The sequence below is a fragment of the Salvelinus sp. IW2-2015 genome, linkage group LG16 (genome assembly GCF_002910315.2).
Source record: "Salvelinus sp. IW2-2015 linkage group LG16, ASM291031v2, whole genome shotgun sequence".
Lineage (NCBI taxonomy): Eukaryota > Metazoa > Chordata > Actinopteri > Salmoniformes > Salmonidae > Salvelinus > Salvelinus sp. IW2-2015.
Window position 1 is genome coordinate 34341945 of NC_036856.1, and position 23948 is coordinate 34365892.

At 46.2% G+C, this 23948-nt stretch overlaps 1 protein-coding gene across 1 annotated transcript in view; it reads right to left on the bottom strand.

Moving 5' to 3' along the window:
- The window catches only part of LOC111975478 (collagen alpha-1(XXIV) chain), a 120666-nt gene that overhangs the window by 69075 nt on the left and 27643 nt on the right, over positions 1-23948 (bottom strand). Inside the window, exon 3 of the mRNA XM_070447431.1 lies at positions 8424-9805. Coding sequence (XP_070303532.1) covers positions 8424-9805 — 1382 coding nt within the window. The remainder of the gene's footprint in view (positions 1-8423; positions 9806-23948) is intronic.

The window sequence follows — 23948 nt, forward strand, 5'->3', positions numbered from 1 at the left end:
AGGAGCTGGGTTGGAAAAGCCTATCTTGCCACCTACTGTAGTAACAGCAGAGGTGTAGGTATTCTGATAAATAAGAATACACAATTGTCCCTTATATCCCAGCACATGGACCAAGAAGCACGTTTTCTAATGCTGAATTGTACCTTGATGAAAGATACACATTGATTTCATTGTACAGTATATCCCAACAGGGGTAAATCTGGTCGTTTTAGAACCAATTAAAGCTATATTAGATCAAATCCAGTCAGGAACTATTATTTTAGCAGGTGACCTTAAGCATACATTCGATAAGATTGGCAGACGTTGTAATAAAATAGGCTAATTTACTGTTGGGAGCCTCCAAAGAGGCTGACAATTTTTAGCTCTCCAAATAATTTACATGACACCTGGAGATTACGATTCCCAACAACAAACAACTTTTTTTGTTGTTGTCAAAGTAAGAAAAGCTACTCAAGAATTGACTACATTTTATTTTAAAAAATGGACTCAACAATTTACTGGATTAAATAACGTATGATATAGTGATATCGGATCATTCTCCGGTATCATGCTTAATTACACCAATAGAAAATACAGTTAGCAACAGAATTTGGAGAATGAAGAGTGCGCATCTTCTGTACTCGAAATGTATTAAATACGTAAAAAATGAAATACATAAAAAATGTAAAACCTTTGCCTTTACAAATGTAGACATAGAGGACAGAGAAAAGCCGACCCCAGCATAATTTGAGATGACTTTTAAGGCGGAATGATAATATCATATTCTGCAAAAGTCAGTTATGATTTCAAAATTAAAAATAAAGAAAAATAAATCACTCCTAGAAAAAGCCCATAAAAAATATTTACAAGGTAAAGCAGAAAATTACATTTCTGAACTTAAGCAGGAATACGATCTTTAACTTTTGAAGAAAGCCAACAACTACATGTTAAACTCAAATAAAGCATACTACTTAATGGCAAATAAACCTGGTAAATAAAGTACAGTCGTGGCCAAAAGTTTTGAGAATGACACAAATATAAATTTTCACAAAGTCTGCTGCCTCAGTTTGTATGATGGAAATTTGCATATACTCCAGAATGTTATGAAGAGTTATCAGATGAATTGCAATTAATTGCAAAGTCCCTCTTTGCCATGCAAATGAACCGAATCCCAAAAAAACATTTCCACTGCATTTCAGCCTTGCCACAAAAGGACCAGCTGACATCATGTCAGTGATTCTCTTGTTAACACAGGTGTGAGTGTTGAAGAGGACAAGGCTGGAGATCACTCTGTCATGCGGATTGAGTTCGAATAACAGACTGGAAGCTTCAAAAGGAGGGTGGTGCTTGGAATCATTGTACTTCCTCTGTCAACCATGGTTACCTGCAAGGAAACACGTACCATCATCATTGCTTTTCACAAAAAAAGGGCTTCACAGGCAAAGATATTGCTGCCAGTAAGATTGCACCTAAATCAACCATTTATCGGATCATCAAGAACTTCAAGGAGAGCGGTTCAATTGTTGTGAAGAAGGATTCAGAGCACACAAGAAAGTCCTGCAAGCGCCAGGACCATCTCCTAAAGTTGATACAGCAGCGGGATCGGGGCGTCACCAGTACAGAGCTTGCTCAGGAATGGCAGCAGGCAGGTGTGAGTGCATCTGCATGCACAGTGAGGCAAAGACTTTTGGGGGATGGCCTGGTGTCAAGAAGGAGTCCCCTTTCCAATTGTTTGGGGAACCCGGAAAAAAGCTTGTCCGGAGAAGATAAGGTGAGCGCTACCATCAGTCCTGTGTCATGCCAACAGTAAAGCATCCTGAGACCATTCATGTGTGGGGTTGCTTCTCAGCCAAGGGAGTGGGCCCACTCACAATTTTGCCGAAAGAACACAGCCATGAATAAAGAATGGTACCAAAACATCCTCTGAGAGCAACTTCTCCCAACCATCCAGGAACAGTTTGGTGACGAACAATGCCTTTTCCAGCATGATGGAGCACCTTGCCATAAGGCAAAAGTGATTACTAAGTGGCTCGGGGAACAAAACATCGATATTTTGGGTCTATGGCCAGGAAACTCCCCAGACCTTAATCCCATTGAGAACTTGTGGTCATTCCTCAAGAGGCGGGTGGACAAACAAAACCCACAAATTCTGACAAACTCCAAGCATTGATTATGCAAGAATGGGCTGCCATCAGTCAGGATGTGGCCCAGAAGATAATTGACAGCATGCCAGGGCGGATTGTAGAGGTCTTGAAAAAGAAGGGTCAACACTGCAAATATTGACTCTTTGCATCAACTTCATGTAGTTGTCAATAAAAGTCTTTGACACTTATGAAATGCTTGTAATTGTACTTCAGTATTCCATAGTAACATCTGACAAAAATATCTAAAGACACTGAAGCAGCAAACTTTGTGGAAATTAATATTTGTGTTATTCTCAAAACTTTTGGCCACGACTGTACACTACAGTGCATTCGGAAAGTATTCAGACCCCTTGACATTTTCCTCATTTTTTTACATTACAGCTTTTTTCTCAAATGTATTAAATCGTTTTTTCCCCTCATCAATCTACACATAATACCCCATAATGACAAGTCAAAAACATTTTTTGTACTGAAATGCACATTTACATACGTATTCAGACCCTTTACACAATACTTTGTTGAAGCATCTTTGACAGCGATTACAGCCTCGAGTCTGGCATAACTGTATTTGAGTAATTTCTCCCATTCTTCTCTGCAGATCCTCTCAAGCTCTGTCAGGTTGGATGGGGAGAGTCGCTGCACAGCTATTTTCAGGTCTCTCCAGAGATATTCGATCGGGTTCAAGTCCAGACTTTGGCTGGGCCACTCAAGGACATTCAGAGACTTGTCCTGAAGCCACTCCTGCATTGTCTTGGCTGTGTGCTTAGTGTCGCGATCCTGTTCGAAGGTGACCCTTAGCCCCAGTCTGAGGTCCTGAGCGCTCTGGATCAGGTTTTTATCAAGGATCTATCTGTACTTTGCTCCGTTCATCTTTCCCTTGATCCTGACTAGTCTTCTAGTCCCTGCCTCTAAAAAACATCCCAAACCGCATGATGCACCACCATGCTTCATCGTAGAGATGGTGCCAGGCTTCCTCCAGATGTGACGCTTGGCATTTAGGCCAAAGAGTTCAATCTTGGTTTCATCAGACCAGCGAATCTTGTTTCTCATGGTCTGAGAGTCCTTTAGGTGCCTTTTGGCAAACTCCAAGCGGGCTGTCATGTGCCTTTTACTGAGGAGTGGCTTCCGTCTTGCCACTCTACCATAAAGGCCTGATTGGTAGAGTGCTGCTGAGATGGTTGTCCTTCTGGAAGGTTCTCCCATCTCCACAGAGGAACTCTAGAGCTCTGTCAGAGTGACCATTGGGTTCTTGTCACCTCCCTGACCAAGGCCCTTCTCCCATGATTGCTTAGTTTGGCCGGGCAGCCAGCTCTAGGAAGAGTCTTGGTGGTTCCAAACTTCTTCCATTTAAGAATGATGGAGGCCTCTGTTTTCTTGGGGACCTTCAATGCTGCAGAACTTATTTGGTACCGTTCCCCAGATCTGTGCCTCAACACAATCCTGCCTCGGAACTCTACGGACAATTCCTTCGACCTCATGGCTTGGTTTTTGCTTTGATATGTACTGTCAACTGTGGGACCTTATATAGACAGGTGTGTGCCTTTCCAAATCATGTCCAATCAATTGAATTTACCATAAGTGGACTCCAATGAAGTTGTAGAAACATCTCAAGGACGATCAATAGAAACAGGATGCAGCTGAGCTCAATTTCGAGTCTCATAGCAAAGGGACTGAATACTTATGTGAACAAGGTATTATTTAAATTAATCTTTTGTACATTTGCTAAAATTTCACTTTGTCATTATGGGGTAATGTGTGTAGAATGCTGAGGATTTTTTTTATTTAATCCATTTTAGAATAAGGCTGTAATGTAACAAAATGTGGAAAAAGTCAAGGGGTCTGAATACTTTCCGACTGCACTGTATATATAAATATACAGTGGGGAGAACAAGTATTTGATACACTGCCGATTTTGCAGGTTTTCCTACTTACAAAGCATGTAGAGGTCTGTCATTTTTATCATAGGTACACTTCAACTGTGAGAGACGGAATCTAAAACAAAATGCCAGAAAAGATCACATTGTTAATGATTTTAAGATATAATAATTGCACATTTTATTGCTGACATAAGTATATTGAATCACCTTACAACCAGTAAGAATTCCGGTTCTCACAGATATATAGTTTTATCTTTAAAAGCCTCTGTTCATCACTTACTCTTCTGTATTAACTGCACCTGTTTGAACTCGTTACCTGTAATAGATAGACACTGTCACACACTCAATCAAACTTAGACTCCAATCTCTCTCATTGGCCAAGACAGCGAGTGTGGTAGGGACATCAGGGATAAATTGTAGACCTTGTACAAGGTGGGATGGGTACCAGGGAAATTAGCCAAGAGCTTGGTGAGAAGGCAACAACTGTTGGCCACAATTTTAGAAAATGGAAGAAGTTCAAGATGACGGTCAATACACCTCGGTCTGGGGCTCCATGCAAGATCTCACCTCGTGGGGCATCAATGATCATGAGGAATGTGAGGGATCAGCCCAGAACTACACGGTAGGACCTGGTCAATGACCTGAAGAGAGCTGGGACCACAGTCTCAAGAAAACCATTAGTAACACACTACGCCGTCATGGATTAAAATCCTGCAGCGCACGCAAGGTCCCCCTGCTCAAGCCAGCGCATGTCCAGGCCCGTCTGAAGTTTGCCAATGACCATCTGGATGATCCAGAGGAGGAATGGGAGAAGGTCATGTGGTCTGATGAGACAAAAATAAAGCTTTTTGCTCTAACTCCACTCGCCGTTTTTTTGGAGGAATGAAGGATGAGTACAACCCCAAGAACACCATCCCAACCGTGAAGCATGGAGGTGGAAACATCATTCTTTGGGGATGCTTTTCTGCAAAGGGGACAGGAGACTGCACCGTATTGAAGGGAGGATGGATGGGGCCATGTATCGCGAGATCTTGACCAACAACCTCCTTCCCTCAGTAAGAGCATTGAAGATGGGTCGTGGCTGGGTCTTCAGCATGACGAACCCGAAACACACAGCCAGGGAAACTAAGGAGTGGCTCCGTAAGAAGCATCTCAAGGTCCTGGAGTGGCCTAGCTAGTCTCCAGACCTGAACCCTAAAAATCTTTGGAGGGAGCCGAAAGTCCGTATTGCCCAGGACAGCCCCGAAACCTGAGGATCTGGAGAAGGTCTGTATGGAGGAGTGGGCCAAAATCCCTGCTGCAGTGTGTGCAAACCTGGTCAAGAACTACAGGAACCGTATGATCTCTGTAATTGCAAACTAAGGTTTCTGTACCAAAATTCAGTTGCTTTTCTGATTGTAAATACTTATGTCATGCAATAAAATGCAAATTTAATTAAAAATCATACAATGTGATTTTCTGGATTTTTGTTTTAGATTCCTTCTCTCACAGTTGAAGTGTACCTATGATAAAAATTACAGACCTCTACATGCTTTGTAAGTAGGAAAACTTGCAAAATTGCAGTGTATCAAATACTTGTTCTCCCCACTGTATATATATATATTTTTTTATAGCTAAACAGGTGGGGCTCAAAACGGTTGCCTGCCCTGAATGACGGGTCGCCACTGACAAGTATATTCGATCATAACAGACTTAATATGGGCAAATAAATCTTCCCCAGTCTGAGGGTGATTTAAAACATCCAGACATCCAGGAATTGTATCAACTCGCCACCCAAGGCTTTTACTTGAGACATATAGTTAAATGCACTAAAGAGGAACAATGGGTACATATTGAAGATGCACATGCTCATCCTCAGAATCTTTTTACATGTTTGTTTTAAAAAGATTAAGCTAAGAACATTAACATCTTCATAGTTAAGAACCTCATAACAATATGGAATGAAATGAAACGGATTCTACAAGAACCAATATCACTCCTTAAAAACACAACCTTATGGAACAATCCCTGGATAGTTTTCAGAATTCACAGAGAAATTGGTCCACATAAAAAATTTAAGGCATAGAAACCATAAATGACTTGGTAACAGGAAATAGATTTATTTCCATGACAGAATTAAAAAGTAATTTTGGACTGACCAATGTAGATCGTTTCAAATACAGGCAACTTAAAAGTTACATGTCACAAAATTTCGATTTGAAATATTTTGGACATCAGAGCAACGTTGAGGGAATCTTATTTGGGTCATATTGGAAGTTCATACAATAGAGACAGTGGAGGCTGCTGAGGGGAAGACAACTCATGGCTGGAATGGAGCAAATTGAATAGCATCAAACAAATGGAAACCATATGTTTTATGTACTTGATATCATTCCACTCAGGTGCCACAAACCTCCTGTGGATAGAGAAGATATACAAAACCTTGCAGAGAGCCTATCCAACTGACAATCTCTTAGAAAACAATATAAACAATTGGAACCAAGACTTAAAAGTAATTGATGTTGGCACAAGATGGAGGGAAAGTTGATGCATAACTAACAAAATTACAGTTAACGAAAATGTACGCTTAATCCAGTATAAACTAATGTATAGAATATATTATACAAGACACAAAATTCACAAATTCTACAGCACAATGGCAGAGTAATGTCTTAAGTGTAAATCTAATAATAACTCAATATCCATACTTTCTGGGCATGCTATAAAGTCCGGAAGTTGTGGGTGGAGCTAGAAAGTTGGCTGTCAGAAGTATTACAATGTAAACTTACTTTCAATTCATCTGTCTGCATATTTCAAGACATGGATTATGGGGTTGTACTGAGAGACCCAATGGGCTATACGATTCTCTCATCATCCCTCTCATCACTTGAAAAAACATGTACTAAAAACGTAAACATATACTAAGAAATCAATCAATCCGCCATCATAAACACAATAGAAAATCGAATGATTTATTATTGAAATATTGAAATAGCATTGGCGACCAAGAAAAACAAATTGATCAATTTAAAGGCCAAGTGGCAAACAATAATGCAGACACTAGGGATGGGAGTGTGAGCATGTGGGTCTGGGCAGATGAGATTAAGAAATTGTTTGTGTGAGTCTGTAAATTGTTGTTTGTATGTGTAAGTTTGTATATGGAGTAAAAAATGTATAGAAGACATATTATAAATAATGGGCTGTAAAATAAAGGGTTACCAAAAATCTTTGGTGATGAAAACTATTGTACAGTATAGACAAATACTCCAGAAGCATCAGCATTGCATATTCATATTCATATACAGCTCCTATGTTTACTATATACTTCTACACTGGCTATCTGGAGCCAAAGCCTCTCTGAGGGTGAGATACTTTCTGTGTTCCATTCGCTGTACTTGCATGCTCCAGAGCAGGTAAATGGAGCACGGAACTGGGCAAATTGAGCATGGGAAAGCATGGCGCACAGGAGAACGCTGAATAGAACATAGCCATATTCTCAATCTGGAGCGCTGAGTGCAAAAGGTGGTGACATCACAATCACACACTGACCCACTGACCTTCCGCTGATCCTACATCCAAAACATGGAGCCTGTTAGAGAGTACTCAACAGTTATTGGCTGCTCTCATTTTCACAACACATAAATCAAGGAGGATGAAAAAACAAGTCAATATCTGACTCCTTGAATTATGGAAAACAGTAATAGTCTGGTTTAGTTGGCCTCGTAGTTTGTCTACCAGTTCTAAGCTCATGTAGTTGAATGAGAGAAACAGAAGTTAGGCATGGACTTTCACCTCACGGTAAAGGTGTAATCTGCAATAATTTGATGGTCAAATAAATTGTGGCTTCAAGTCCTTCAGGAGAAAGATTGAGTAGCAAGACTCTGACTTGGAAACACCTCCATCAGCTGTGCCACTCCCAGGCTGCCATAGGGTCATAAGCAATAGATCAACATCGCCGATATGACAGAATGGTATAGTCTTGTTCTCCTTGAAGAGAAGAAAAGCTGCTTCTACAGCTAGCTGACATCAGCCTGTTTGATGCTCTTTTGTCACTAGGCTATAGGGAGCAACCCTCAGTTATAAATTACTCCCCTCCCCGCTTACACAAGAGTATGAACGAGTCACTGGCATTATTTCAAAAGGGGAATGACGTGTTATTTTAACCACCTGTTGATACATGAAAAAAGAAAAGTGCTTGGACACGCCCTCACCTTGCCTCTAAATCAATACAAGGCCCTGGCAAAACATTTGTGTGTTTAAAAGAGAGGGCCAACAGAACACTCAAGACCTCATCACCCTAAAGTAGGCTTAATTAATTATGCATTGTGATTTTCCCCTATTGCTCATGCACGCCTCTGCTCTGACTTCCGGGAAACACACTACGAAGACAAGTTTCTAACATTCTCATATCTGTTATTAGAACTTATGAATTCCAAACACTTACCGGAGGACCTGGGTCTCCTTTGGGGCCGGGAAATGCCTCGTCATAGTCTCTGTAGAAGTAGTCTGGTTCCTCGTATCCATAGTCGTAGCCTTCCATGCCCACATCGTAGGCCCCTTCCTGGCCATGCTCCTCTGAGGTGTCCACCTGGTTCTCCCGGTACAAGGTGGTGCCGTTGGGTCTGAGCTTGGTGTCCACGAGGTGGTTAGTGGGCTGGGGCTGAGAGTCTCTAGGCCTGGAGCTGTTCCTCAGGTCATCCTTCAAGCGGCTCTGCCTGACAGGGGAGATCAGGCCTGGGGTGGCGGTGGTGACCTGTTGGGGCCTCCTCTCCTCCTCCTCCTCCTCTGTGTCATTCTCAGACTGGGGAGACTGCCTGGTGGAGCCCCCTGTTGGGCTGGATCCAGAGCTGGAGTTGGTACTCCTGTGTGTGATGCCCATGGCATTCAGCCCACTGAGAGTGCCTGAGGACGGGCCAATGGGCCCTGCTGTGGGTGTATGGATAGAGGTGATGTGATCCAGCAGGAAGCTCTGGGTCTGGATCCTGACCCCCAGGTGAGACTGCTCTGAGGGGCTTAAATACAGTATTCCAGACCCCTCCAGGGAGGGGCTGGGGGCTGATCCGGCCAGGTTGGTGGACTGCTGGGAGTCTACAGCCAGGGAGAGGGGCACCACCACAGTCTGGGATGCTGGAGAAGGAGGAATAGGGGAGAAAGCCAGGGAGCCAGAAACCTCCATATCCAAGCTGGAGGGTGGCGGTGGCGATCGGAAAGTGTCAGCCAGCCGGCACTGTTTTTTAAGGTAGTGGCAGTAATGTGCAGCAGCCTGGGCTGAGGGGTAGATGTCCAGCTGGCATATGAGGCCATGGAACTGCGCTGCTTTAGACTTCATCCTTCCTAGTGTGAGCAGGCCTCTGGATCCGGACCCCAGCACATGTGCCCGGGTCAGCGTCTGTTCTCGCTGCTGCACCGCCCCGCAGTCCGCATGGAACGAAACTGAGCGCGGCCGCACACTCACGGCGAAAGAGTGCTGCCACCCGTCGTGCACGTTGTAGGTGAAATAGACAGAGGCCTTTTCGCCGGTGTACACCACCACCTTCCTGGGCAGCAGCTGGATGCCAAACTGCAGCTTGTCCCTGCCGTCACGCACACTGAAAAGGAAAGCATTGTTCGCTCGCCAGGAGCTTAGGCTAACCACGACAGAAAACTCTTCACCGAGCTCCGGCGGGAACAGACCCCCCGTGGCGGCTTCAATGTGGGCGTCCGGGCTGAGTAGGACCCCGGCACCTGGGGGAGAGGAAGAAGGAGAGTGAAGGAAGGAGGAGCTGGTCCCTGGGGAGAGGGTGTCTCTGCTGCCGGTGAGGCCCAGCCAATGGAGGATATCGACACCTGTGGAGCAGAGAGGGGAGAGAGGTCAGTTAGACAGCCAGACAGACACTTGCACCATCTTCAAACCTTACAAACAGTGATAGGAAAAGGACATTAGCATCATCACTCTACACTCTTAGAAAAAGAGGTTCCAAAAGGGTTCTTTGGCTGTTCCCATAGGAGAACCCTTTTTAGTTCCTGGTAGAACCCTTTTAGGTTCCAGGTAAAACTGTTCTGGAGTCCATGTTAAACCATCTGTGGAAAGAGTTTGACATGGAACCCAAAAGGGTTCTACCTGGAACCAAAGGGATCTACCAGGAACCAAAAAGGGTTCTTCAAAGGGGTCTCCTATGGGGACAGCCAAAGAAACCTTTTGGAACAATTCTTTCGAAGAGTGTAGGATGAGGACCAGGTAGAAAAGGAGATGAAGGAAGAAGAAGAAGAAGAAACAAAGTAAGGAACGCAAGTAGAAGAAGCACAGGAAGTGAATGAAGGGAATAAATAGGTGGAATGTCTGATCAAGGCTTGGCCGCCATGACATCACAGATTACCCATAATCCTCCTCAATAAGCCAGGCAGCCAGGCCAGTGAGCGAGGCAGCTGAGGGCCAGATGATTCCAGACAGGGGACTACACAGGGATAGATGGTACAGTACAGTACTATCACACAGCAGTGTGAGTGTGTGTGTGTGTGTGTGTGTGTGTGTGTGTGTGTGTGTGTGNGTTCAGGAGTCTTATGGCTTGGGGGTAGAATCTGTGTAGAAGCCTTTTGTACCTCGACTTGGCGTTCCGGTACCGCTTTCCATGCGGTAGCAGAGATAACAGTCTATGACTAGGGTGGCTGGAGTCTTTGACAATTTTCAGGGCCTTCCTCTGACACCACCTGGTATAGAGGTCTTGGATGGCAGGAAGCTTGGCCCCAGTGATGTACTGGGCCGTTCGCACTACCCTCTGTTGTGCCTTGCGGTCGGAGGCCGAGCAGTTGCCATACCAGGCAGTGATGCAACCAGTCAGGATGCTCTCAATGGTGCTGCTGTAGAACCTTTTGAGGATCTGAGGACCCATGCCAAATCTTCAGTCAATCTTTTCACGACTGTCTTGGTGTGCTTGGACCATGTTAGTTTGTTGGTGATGTGGACACCAAGGAACTTGAAGCTCTCAACCTACTCCACTGCAGCAGAATGGGGGCGTGCTCGGTCCTCTTATTCCTGTAGTCCACAATCATCTCCAGACAGGAGACTATAGAGAGAGATAGATGGTACAGTACAGTACTACCACACAACAATATATGTGTGTGTGTGTTTCAAACAGCCTGTTTGAATCAATCTGCCAACAGAGATTCATGATCCTCTCTTTCTTAACAAGCTGAGTCATGAATTTTCCTCTCTCCCAGGTGATTCCTCAAACTACATGTCTGACCTGCTGACATTGAAGTACAGCAGGAGAACAGCGTTTAAAAATGAGTTTAAAAGTAGTGGAAAGAGTTTCTCAGCATGGTAGTTAGCTAGGCTTTGAATCAGGGAATAACGGGGTTAGAAGGAAACATTACACTCTTAGAAAAAAGGGTTCCAAAAAGGTTATTTGGCTTTCCCCATAGGAGAACCCTTGGTTCCAGGTAGACATTTTTGGGTTCCATGTAGAACTCTTTGTGGAAAGGGTTCTACATGAAACCCTAAAGGGTTCTACCTGGAACCAAAAAGGTTTATTCAAATGGTTCTTCTATGGGGACAGCCAAAGAACACTTTAATGTTCTAGATAGCACCTTTTTTTTGTACAAATGTCAACAGCATGGCACAATATTTTCGGAAGAGCACAATATGACAAATGAGAACAAAGAGGTATGAAATATGTTACGAACATTTAAATGTTAACATTAAAATGCATATCAAATCCAAGATGGTGTAGCAGTAGGACGTGTCTGTTTGTCCTTGTCTTATCCCGTGTAAATAGCCGTTCTTCTTCGTATATAACTTAATCTCACTTTCTATCTACGAACTAAATATACTTCTTGCAACCCGCCTCACCCAATGTGGTACGGATCTGCTATTTCTATTCCTTATAACTGGAACTTCCATCAGGAGCTAGTGTAACAGTTTAACTTTAGTCCGTCCCCTCGCCCCGACCCGGGCGCGAACCAGGGACCCTCTGCACACATCAACAACAGTCACCCACGAAGCATCGTTACCCATCGCTCCACAAAAGTCACGGCCCTTGCAGTACAAGGGGAACCACTACTTCAAGGTCTCAAAGCGAGTGACGTCACCGATTGAAACGCTATTAGCACGCACCACCGCTAACTAGCTAGCCATTTCACATCGGTTACACTAGCCAGCTAACTAGCTATTAGTCTTTGTTAGACACAGCTAGCGGTCTTCACCTTTTTCTCTGTCACCAGCCACCAGCCAGCCAGCATCATTACACCGGATCATCGCAGATAGCTAGCTGCAAACGACAAGCACCAGCTAGCCTTGAGTTAGCCTCGAGCTAGGCCCATATAACAGCTAATTCTAGGGCCTCCTTTGCCAACTGTCCTGGACCCTTTATTGTCGACACGGAGCCCACCGATCCTCACGACTGGACTGCCGACGTGGTCTCAACAGGCTATACAGTTACGTTGTCTCCGAAGAACCATCTACTAGCCCCGGCTAGGCCCGCTGTGTCCTCTGCTCGCTTAGCGTAGTAGTGACTACCGAACAGCACCCTGACTCACCTATTGCTGCTCTTTTGACCCTATGATCAATCTAACAGTCCCCCTCGGCCCATTCATCGCCATTTACCCGTTGTTGTCTTAGCTCTCCTGATCAACACCTGTGTTTGCTTTGTGCCTCTCTCTAATGTCAATATGCCTTGTCTACTGCTGTCTTGGCTAGTTCTTATTGTTTTATTTCACTGTAGAGTCCTCAGTCCAGCTCAAAATGCCTTAGATAGCTCTTTTGTCCCACCCCACACACATGTGGAGACCTCACCTGGCTTAACTGGTGCCTCCAGAGACGAAACCTCACGCCTAGGTTACCTCAACCGTACTCACATCCTACCATACCATTGTCTGTACTTTATGCCCTGAATCTATTCTCTTCAGATATCTTCAAGAAATCTGCTCCTTTAATTCCCTGTCCCCAACACACTAGACAACCAGTTCTTATAGCCTTTAGCCGTACCCTTATCCAACCCCTCCTCTGTTCCTCTGGTGATGTAGAGGTTAACCCAGGCCCTGTAGCCCCCAGTTTTATCATTTGTTGACTTCTGTAACCGTAAAAGCCTTGGTTTCATGCATGTTAACATCAGAAGCCTCCTCCCTAAGTTTGTTTTATTCACTGCTTTAGCACACTCTGCCAACCCGGATGTCCTAGCCGTGTCTGAATCCTGGCTTAGGAAGGCCACCAAAAATTCTGAAATTTCCATCCCCAACTACAACATTTTCCACCAAGACAGAACTGCCAAAGGGGATGGGGTTGCAATCTAATGCAGAAATAGCCTGCTGAGTTCTTCCAGGCTATCCAGGTCTGTGCCCAAACAGTTTGAGCTTCTACTTTAAAAAATCCACATTTCCAGAAATAAGTCTCTCACTGTTGCAGCTTGCTATAGACCCCCCTCAGCTCCCAGCTGTGCCCTGGACACCATATGTGAATAAATTTCCTCCCATTTATCTTCAGAGGTTGTACTGTTAGGTGACCTCAACTGGGATATGGTTAACACCCCGGCCGTCCCACAATCTAAGCTAGATGCCCTCAATCTCACACAAATTATCAAGGAACCTACCAGGTACAACCCTACATCCATAAATACTGGCACCCTCATAGATATCATCCTGACCAACCTGCCCTCTAAATAGTCCTCTGCTGTCTTCAACCAGGATCTCAGCGATCACTGCCTCATTGCCTGTGTCCACAATGGGTCCGCGGTCAAACGACCACCCCTCATCACTGTCAAACGCTCCCTAAAACACTTAATTGAGCAGGACTTTCTAATCGACCTGGCACGGGATCCTGGAAGGATGTTGACCTCATTCTGTCAGTAGAGGATGCCTGGTTGTTCTTTAAAAGTGCATTCCTCACCATCTTAATTCAGGATCGGTGGGTCCCCTGCAGGACGGTTGAGCTAACGTAGGCTAATGCGATTAGCATGAGGTTGTAAGTAACAAGAACATTTCCTAGGACATAGACATATCTAATATTGGTAGAAAGCTTAAATTATTGTTAATCTAACTGCACTGTCCAATTTACAGTAGCTATTACAGTGAAAGAAAAGCATTCTATTGTTTGAGGAGAGTGCACAGTTTTGAACATGAAAAGTTATTAATAAACAAATTAGGCACATTTGGGCAGACTTGACGCAACATTTTGAACAGAAATGCAATGGTTCATTGTATCAGTCTAAGACTTTGCACATACACTGCTGCCATCTGGTGCCAACATCTAAATTAGACCTGGGCTGGAATAATACATTATGGCCTTTCTCTTGCATTTCAAAGATGACGTTACAAAAAAAAAGAAAGGTTGTTTTTTTCTTTGGATTATATTTTATCAGATCTAATGTGTTATATTCTCCTACATTCCTTTCACATTTCGACAAACTTCAAAGTGTTTCCTTTCAAATGGTACCAAGAAAATACATATCCTTGCTTCAGGGCCTGAGCTACAGGCAGTTAGATATGTTGTTGTCATTTTAGGTGAAAATTGGGGAAAAAGGGTCCGATCCTTTAATAGGTTTAAAATAAGCATGCCCCATTAAAAAAATGTTGAACTAAGAACAGATAAATCCCTTCGTTCACTCCAGACTTGACTGCCCTTGATCAGCACAATAACATCCTGTGGCGTACTGCATTAGCATTGAATAGCCCCCGCGATATGCAACAGGCAGTCAGGAAAGCAAAGGCTAGCTTTTTCAAACAGAAATTTGCATCCTGTAGCACAAACTCCAAAAAGTTCGGGACACTGTAAAATCCATGGAGAATAAGAGCTGCCCACTGCAATGAGGCTAGGAAACACTGTCACCACCGATACATCTACGATAATTGAGAATTTTAAGAAGCATTTTTCTACGGCTGGCCATGCTTTCCACCTGGCTACCCCTACCCTGGTCAACAGCTCTGCACCCCCCACAGCAACTTGCCCAAGCCTACCCCATTTCTCCTTCACCCAAATCCAGATAGCTGATGTTCTGAAAGAGCTGCAAAATCTGGACCCCTACAAATCAGCCGGGCTAGACAATCTGGACTCTTTCTTTCTAAAATGATCCGCCACAAATGTTGCAACCCCTATTACTAGCCTGTTCAACCTCTCTTTCGTATTGTCTGAGATCCTATAAGATTGGAAAGCTGCCGCGGTCATCCTCCTCTTCAAAGGAGAGACACTCTAGACCCAAACTTTTACAGACCTATATCTATCCTACCCTGCCTTTCTAAATTCTTCGAAAGCCAAGTTAACAAACAGATCACCGACCATTTTGAATCCCACCTCACCTTCTCCGCTATGCAATCTGGTTTCCGAGCGGGTCATGGGTACACCTCAGCCACGATCAAGGTACCTAAATGATATCATAACCGCCATTGATAAAAGACAATACTGTGCAGCCGTCTTCATTGACCTGGCCAAGGCTTTCGAGTCTGTCAATCACTGCATTCTTTTCAGCAGACTCAACAGCCTTGGTTTCTCAAATGACTGCCTTGCCTGGTTCACCAACTACTTCAGTGTGTCAAATCGGAGGGCCTGTTGTTCGGACCTCTGACAGTCTCTATGGGGATGCCACAGGGTTCAATTCTCGGGCCGACTCTTTTCTCTATATACATCAATGATGTCGRTCTTGCTGCTGGTGATTCTCTGAACCAACTCTAAGCAGACGACAACATTCGGTATACTTCTTGCCCCTCTTTGAACACTGTGTTAACAAACCTCCAGACGAGCTTCAATGCCATACAACACTCCTTCCGTGGCCTCCAACTGCTCTTAAATGCAAGTAAAACTAAATGCATGCTCTTCAACCGATCGCTGCCTCCACCCGCCCGCCCGTCCAACATCACTACTCTGGACGGTTCTGACTTAGAATATGTGGACAACTACAAATACCTAGGTGTCTGGTTAGACTGTAAACTCTCCTTCCAGACTCACATTAAGCATCTACAATCCAAAATTAAATCTAGAATTGGCTTCCTATTTCGCAACAAAGCATCCTTCACTCATGCTGCCAAACATACCCTCGTAATACTGACCATCCCACCGATCCTTGACTTCGGCGATGTCACTTACAAAATAGCCTCCAACACTCTACTCAGCAAATTGGATGCAGTCTATCACAGTGCCATCTGTTTTGTCACCAAAGCCCCATACACTACCCACCACTGCGACCTGTATGCTCTCGTTGGCTGGCCCTTGCTTCATACTCGTCGCCAAACCCACTGGCTCCAGGTCATCTATAAGTCTTTGCTAGGTAAATCCCCGCCTTATCTCAGCTCACTGGTCACCATAGCAGCACCCGCCCGTAGCACATGCTCAGCAGGTATATTTCACTGGTCATCCCCAAAGCCAACTCCTCATTTGGCCACCATTCCTTCCAGTTCTCTGCTGCCAATGACTGGAATGAATTGCAAAAATCACTGAAGCTGGAGTCTTATATCTCCCTCACTAAGTTTAAGCATCAGCTGTCAGAGCAGCTTACCAATCATTGCACCTGTACACAGTCCATCTGTAAATAGTCTACCCAACTACCTCATCCCCATATAGTTTTTTCTTCTTCATTGCACCCCAGTATCTCTACTTGCACATTCACCTTCTGCACATCTATCACTCCAGTGTTTAATTGCTAAATTGTAATTATTTCACCACTATGGCTTGTTTATTGCCTTACCTCCCTAATCTTACTACATTTGCACACACTGTATATAGATTTTTCTATTTCATTATTGACTGTACGTTTGTTTATCCCATGTGTAACTCGGTGTTGTTTGTTCGCACTGCTTTGCTTTGTCTTGGCCAGGTCGCAGTTGTAAATGAGAACTTGTTCTCAACTGGCCTACCTGGTTAAATAAAGTTTATTTTTTATTTTTATAATAATAAAAAATCAAAAGGAATCAAGACTCAACGGTTTTACTGACTGTGTGTGTATGTGTGTGTGTGTGTGTGTGTGTGTAAGAGAGGGAGAAACTGGCTGACTAAGGCAGTAACTCAGTGGAATCCAGGAAACAGGAAAATGTCAGTGGGGAGATCCTGGGAGGAGGATGAGGAGGAGGAGAAGGAGGAAGAGGAGCAGAAGGAAGCGGAGAAGGAAAAGTAAGAGGAGGAACAGGTAGAGGAGGAGGAAGGAGGGATTAGGGAGGGAGGAGAGCGGGAGGAGGAGAAGTGAGGAGAGAGTAGGTGGAGGGAGGAGGATGGAGGAGGATGAGGAGGAGGAGGGAGAGGAGCAGTGGAAGGTATTTTCATTGCTAATCAAGAGATGCTAGCTTTCTTTGAAAAAGCTTTTCCCCTTGCTCAGGGATCTGTACAGGGATCTGTACAGGGATCTGTTCAGGGTTCTGCTCAGGGATCTGCTCAGGGATTTGTTCAGGGTTCTGCTCAGGGATCTGCTCAGGGATCTGTTCAGGGTTCTGCTCAGGGATCTGCTCAGGGATCTGCTCAGGGATCTGTTCCGAGATTTTTAGTCACAGTCTGTTTTATTGATTTGGCAGAACAAGAGGGAACATAACTCAGCCTCACACACACACACACACACACACACACACACACACACACACACACACACACACACACACACACACACACACCAACACACACACACACCACACACACACACACACAACCAGTGTTTTGAATTTAAAATTAGGTTCTAGTGGTGTTGTCACAGCAGGTTCAATGTGGTCGTAAAAACTGAGTAAAAAATTTTAAAATATATATTTTTCTGTATTTCGCTGGGGGCATGCAAAACAGAAAATAGTCAAGAACGCAGACTGGTAAAAATCTGACATCAAAGCGTAACACAGCTATTTTAGAATAAGTCGCACATGTATGACGTATGACGTCGACACCTTTCACCTTGTCACGGGTCAAATTGAACAGACAATAACTTGTGGTATAAATGTGGGGAGGAAGGGTAACAGATGGTGACTGACGTTTACCTTTGTAGCTTTTGTATTTTTAACATGTTCACATGGAAACACTTAGGAAAGCATTAAGGATTCATTCTAAAATGGGGATCCAAACAGTGACATTGGTGACCATTATCTTTATGCTGGTGTCAGGATGTCTGTGGTTACTAGCTTTAGGTGAATACCATTGCTCGGAATCAGCCAGAAGGTTGGTTTGTCGTCCATCCACAGAGGCCTTGGAAAATTAGAGACTGAGCGAGTAAACGTGCCTCACTGTGCTCATGTCTGAGTTCATGTCCTTATGAGGTCCTCTCTTTCCTAAACCTGCCTGCAGCCCGGGGATAGTTGTGCTGCAGCCTGGGATTAGTTGTGTAGCAGCCTGGGACTAGTTGTGTATGCAGACTGGGATTAGTTTGTGCCTGCAGCCTGGGGACTAGTTGTGTATGCAGCCTGGGGATTAGTTGTGCCTGCAGCTGGGGACTAGTTGTGTATGCAGCCTGGGGATTAGTTGTGCTGCAGCTGGGGACTAGTTGTGTATGCAGACTGGAAACTAGTTGTGCCTGCAGACTGGGGACTAGCTGTGTATGCAGCCTGGGGATAGTTGTGTATGCGCTGGGATTAGTTTGCCTGCAGCTGGGGACTAGTTGTGTATGCAGCTGGGATTGTTGTGCCTGCAGCCTGGGGACTAGTGTGTATGCAGACTGGGAATAGTTGTGCTGCAGACTGGGGACGAGTTGTGTATGCAGCCTGGGGACTAGTTGGTGTATGCAGCTGGGGACTAGCTGTGCCTGAAGCCTGGGAACTAGCTGTGTATGCAGCTGGGACTAGTTGTGTATGCAGCTGGAACTAGTTGTGCCTGCAGCCTGGAATAGCTGTGTCTGCAGCTGGGACTAGTTGTGTATGCAGCCTGGGGAATTAGTTGTGCCTGCAGCCTGGGATTAGTTGTGTATGCAGCCTGGGGACTAGTTGTGTATGCAGCTGGGAATAGTTGTGCTGCAGACTGGGACTAGTTGTGCCTGCAGCCTGGGAACTAGCTGTGTCTGCAGCCTGGGGATTAGTTGTGTATGCAGCCTGGGATAGTTGTGCTGCAGACTGGGGACCAGTTGTGCCTGCAGACTAGGGACTAGTTGTGTCTGCAGCCTGGGACTAGTTGTGCTGCAGCTGGGGACTAGTTGTGTTGCAGCCTGGGATTAGTTGTGTATGCAGCTTGGGGACTAGTTTGTGTATGAAATCTGGGAACTAGCTGTGTATGAGCTGGGGATTAGTTTGTGTATGCAGCTGGGGACTAGTTGTGTCTGCAGCCTGGGGATTAGTTGTGCTGCAGCTGGGGACTAGTGTGTTGTATGCGCCTGGGACTAGTTGTGTATGCAGCCTGGCGACTAGTTGTGTATGCAGCCTGGGATCAGTTGTGTATGCAGACCGGGAACTAGCTGTGTATGCAGCCTGGGGACTATGTTGTGTAGCAGCCTGGGGACTACTTGTGTATGCAGCTGGGGATTAGTTGTGCCTGCAGCCTGGGACTAGTTGTGTAAGCAGCCTGGGGATTAGTTGTGCTGCAGCCTGGGGACTAGTTGTGTATGCAAGACTGGGAACTAGTTGTGCCTGCAGACTGGGACGAGTTGTGTATGCAGCCTGGGGACTAGTTGTGTATGCAGCCTGGGGATAGCTGTACCTGCAGCCTGGGAACTAGCTGTGTATGCAGCCTGGGGACTAGTTTGTGTATGCAGACTGGGAACTAGTTGTGCCTGCAGCCTGGGAACTAGCTGTGTCTGCAGCCTGGGACTAGTTGTGTATGCGCCTGGATTAGTTGTGCCTGCAGCCTGGGGAGTAGTTGTGTATGCAGCCTGGGACTAGTTGTGTATGCAGCCTGGGACTAGTTTGTGCTGCAGCCTGGGACTAGCTGTGTCTTCAGCCTGGGGACTAGTTATGTATGCAGCTGGGATTAGTTGTGCCTGCAGCCTGGGGATTAGTTGTGCCTGCAGCTGGGGATATTTGTGTATGCAGATGGAATAGTTGTGCTGCAGACTGGGACTAGTTTGTGTATGCAGACTGGGAACTAGTTGTGCTGCAGACTGGGACTAGTTGTGCCTGCAGCCTGGAACTAGCTGTGTCTGCAGCCTGGGGATTAGTTGTGTATGCAGCCTGGGGACTAGTTGTGCCTGCAGACTGGGGACCAGTTGTGCCTGCAGACTAGGACTAGTTGTGTCTGCAGCCTGGGGACTAGTTGTGCCTGCAGCCTGGGGATTAGTTGTGTATGCAGCTTGGGGACTAGTTGTGTATGAAATCCTGGGAACTAGCTGTGTATGCAGCCTGGGGATTAGTTTGTGTATGCAGCCTGGGGATTAGTTGTGTATGCAGCTTGGGACTAGTTGTGTATGAAATCCTGGAACTAGCTGTGTATGCAGCCTGGGGATTAGTTGTGGTATGCAGCTGGGGACTAGTTGTGTCTGAGCTGGGGATTAGTTGTGCTGCAGCTCGGACTAGTTTGTGCTATGCAGCTGGGGACTAGTTGTGTATGCAGCCTGGGGATTAGTTGTGTATGCAGCCTGGGAACTAGCTGTGCCTGTAGCCTGGCGACTAGTTGTGTATGCAGCTGGCGACTAGTTGTGTATGCAGCCTGGGGTCAGTTGTGTATGCAGACTGGGACTAGCTGTGTATGCAGCCTGGGACTAGTTGTGTTGCAGCCTGGGGACTAGTTGTGTATGCAGCTGGGGATTAGTTGTGCCTGCAGCCTGGGGACTAATTGTGTATGCAGAATGAGGATTAGTTGTGCTGCAGCTGGGACTAGTTGTGTACGCAGAATGGGGATTAGTTGTGTATGCAGCCTGGGACTACTTGTGTATGCAGACTGGGAACTAGTTGTGCCTGCAGACTGGGAACTAGTTGTGCTGCAGACTGGGTACTAGTTTGTGCCTGCAGACTGGGACTAGTTGTGCCTGCAGACTGGGGATTAGTTGTGCCTGCAGACTGGGGATAGCTGTGTCTGCCGCTGGGGATTAATTGTGTATGCAGCCTGGGGATAGTTGTGCTGCAGACTGGATTGTTGTGCTGCAGACTAGGGACTAGTTGTGTATGCAGCCTGGGATTAGTTGTGGTATGCAGCCTGGGGATAGTTGTGTATGCCGCTGGGAAATAGCACTGTGTATTCAGCCTCGGGATTAGTTGTGTATGCAGCCTGGGGACTAGTTGTGTATGCAGCCTGGGATTAGTTGTGTATGCAGCCTGGGGATTGTTGTGTATGCAGCTGGGGACTAGTTGTGTCTGCAGCTGGGAGTTTTATGCCTGTAGCCTGGGGACTAGTTTGTGCCTGCAGCCTGGGGACTAGTTGTGCCTGCAGCCTGGGGATTAGTTGTGCCTGCAGCCTGGGGACTAGTTGTGTATGCAGCTGGGGACTAGTTGTGTATGAGCCTTGTGATTAGTTGTGTATGCAGCCTGGGAACTAGCTGTGCCTGTTAGCTGGCGACTAGTTGTGAATGCAGCCTGGCGACTAGTTGTGTATGCAGCCTGGGGATCAGTTGTGTATGCAGACTGGGATATAGCTGTGTATGCAGCTGGGGTCTAGTTGTGTATGCAGCCTGGGGACTAGTTGTGTATGCAGCCTGGGGATTAGTTGTCCTGCAGCCTGGGACTAGTTGTGTATGCAGATTGAGGACTAGTTGTGCCTGCAGCCTGGGACTAGTTGTGTATGCAGAATGGGGATTAGTTGTGTATGCAGCCTGGGGACTAGTTGTGCCTGCAGCCTGGGACTAGTTGTGTATGCAGAATGGGATTAGTTGTGTATGCACTGGGGACTAATTGTGCCTGCAGCCTGGGGACTAGCTGTGTATGCAGCCTGTGGGACTAGTTGTGTATGCAGCCTGGGATTAGTTTTGCCTGCAGCCTGGGACTAGTTTTGTGTATGCAGAATGGGGATTAGTTGTGCCTGCAGCCTGTGGACTAGTTTGTGTATGCAGAATGGGGATTAGTTGTGCCTGCAGCTGAGGACTAGTTGTGTATGCAGAATGGGGATTAGTTGTGTATGCAGCTGGGGTCTAGTTGTGCCTGCAGCCTGGGGACTAGTTGTGTATGCAGAATGGGGATTAGTTGTGTATGCAGCCTGGGGACTAGCTGTGTATGCAGCCTGGGAACTAGTGGTGCCTGCAGCCTGGGGACTAGTTGTGTATGCAGACTGGGAACTAGCTGTGTCTGCAGCTTGGGACTAGTTGTGTATGAGCCTGGGGACTAGTTGTGTATGCAGACTGGGGACTATTGTGTATGCAGCCTGGGGACTAGTTGTGTATGCAGACTGGGAACTAGCTGTGTGTGCAGCTTGGGGACTAGTTGTGTATGCAGCCTGGGGACTAGTTGTGTCTGCATCTGGGGACTAGTTGTGCCTGCAGCCTGGGGATTAGTTTGTGTATGCAGCTTGGGGACTAGTTGTGTATGAAATCCTGGGAACTAGCTGTGTATGCAGCCTGGGGATTAGTTGTGTATGCAGCCTGGGATTAGTTGTGTATGCAGCTTTGGGGACTAGTTGTGTATGAAATCCTGGGAACTAGCTGTGTTATGCAGCTGGGGATTAGTTGTGTATGCAGCCTGGGGACTAGTTGTGTCTGCAGCCTGGGATTAGTTGTGCCTGCAGCCTGGGACTAGTTGTGTATGCAGCCTGGGGACTAGTTGTGTATGCAGCCTGGGGATTAGTTGTGTATGCAGCCTGGGAACTAGCTGTGCCTGTAGCCTGGCGACTAGTTGTGTATGCAGCCTGGCGACTAGTTGTGTATGCAGCCTGGGATCAGTTGTGTTGCAGACTGGGAACTAGCTGTGTTGCAGCTGGGACTAGTTGTGTATGCAGCCTGGGGACTAGTTGTGTATGCAGCCTGGGGAATTAGTTTGTGCCTGCAGCCTGGGGACTAATTGTGTATGCAGAAATGAGGATTAGTTGTGCCTGCAGCCTGGGGACTAGTTGTGACGCAGAATGGGGATTAGTTGTGTATGCAGCCTGGGGACTACTTGTGTATGCAGATGGGACTAGTGGGCATGCAGACTGGGACTAGTTGTGCCTGCAGACTGGGGACTAGTTGTGTGCCTGCAGACTGGGGACTAGTTGTGCCTGCAGACTGGGGATAGTTGTTGCCTGCAGACTGGGGACTAGCTGTGTCTGCCGCCTGGGATTAATTGGTGTATGCAGCCTGGGGACTAGTTGTGCCTGCAGACTGGGGATTAGTTGTGCCTGCAGACTAGGGACTGTTGTGTATGCAGCCTGGGGATTAGTTGTGTATGCAGCCTGGGGAATAGTTGTGTATGCAACTGGGAACTAGCTGTGTATTCAGCCTCGGGATTAGTTGTGTATGCAGCCTGGGGACTAGTTGTGTATGAGCCTGGGGATTAGTTGTGTTATGCAGCCTGGGATTAGTTGTGTATGCAGCCCTGGGGACTAGTTGGTGTCTGCAGCCTGGGAGTTTTATGCCTGTAGCCTGGGACTAGTTGTGCCTGCAGCCTGGGACTAGTTGTGCCTGCAGCCTGGGGATTAGTTGTGCTGCAGCCTGGGACTAGTTGTGTATGCAGCCTGGGACTAGTTTGTGTATGCAGCCTGGGATTAGTTGTGTATGCAGCCTGGGAACTAGCTTGTACCTGTAGCCTGGCGACTAGTTGTGAATGCAGCCTGGCGACTAGTTGTGTATGCAGGCCTGGGGATCAGTTGTGTATGGCAGACTGGGAATAAGCTGTGTATGCAGCTGGGGTCTAGTTGTGTATGCAGCCTGGGGACTAGTTGTGTAATGCAGCCTGGGGATTAGTTGTGCCTGCAGCCTGGGACTAGTTGTGATATGCAGAATGAGGACTAGTTTTGTGCCTGCAGCTGGGACTAGTTGTGTATGCAGAATGGGGATTAGTTGTGTATGCAGCTGGGGACTAGTTGTGCCTGCAGCCTGGGATAGTGTGTATGCAGAATGGGGTTAGTTGTGTTATGCAGCCTGTGGGACTAGTTGTGTATGCAGAATGGGATTAGTTGTGTATGCAGCCCTGGGACAAAAAAAAAGAAAGAATAGTTTTGTGCTTGCTGCTGGGGACTTAGTTGTTGTATGCAAACTGGGGGATTCGTTGTTATGCA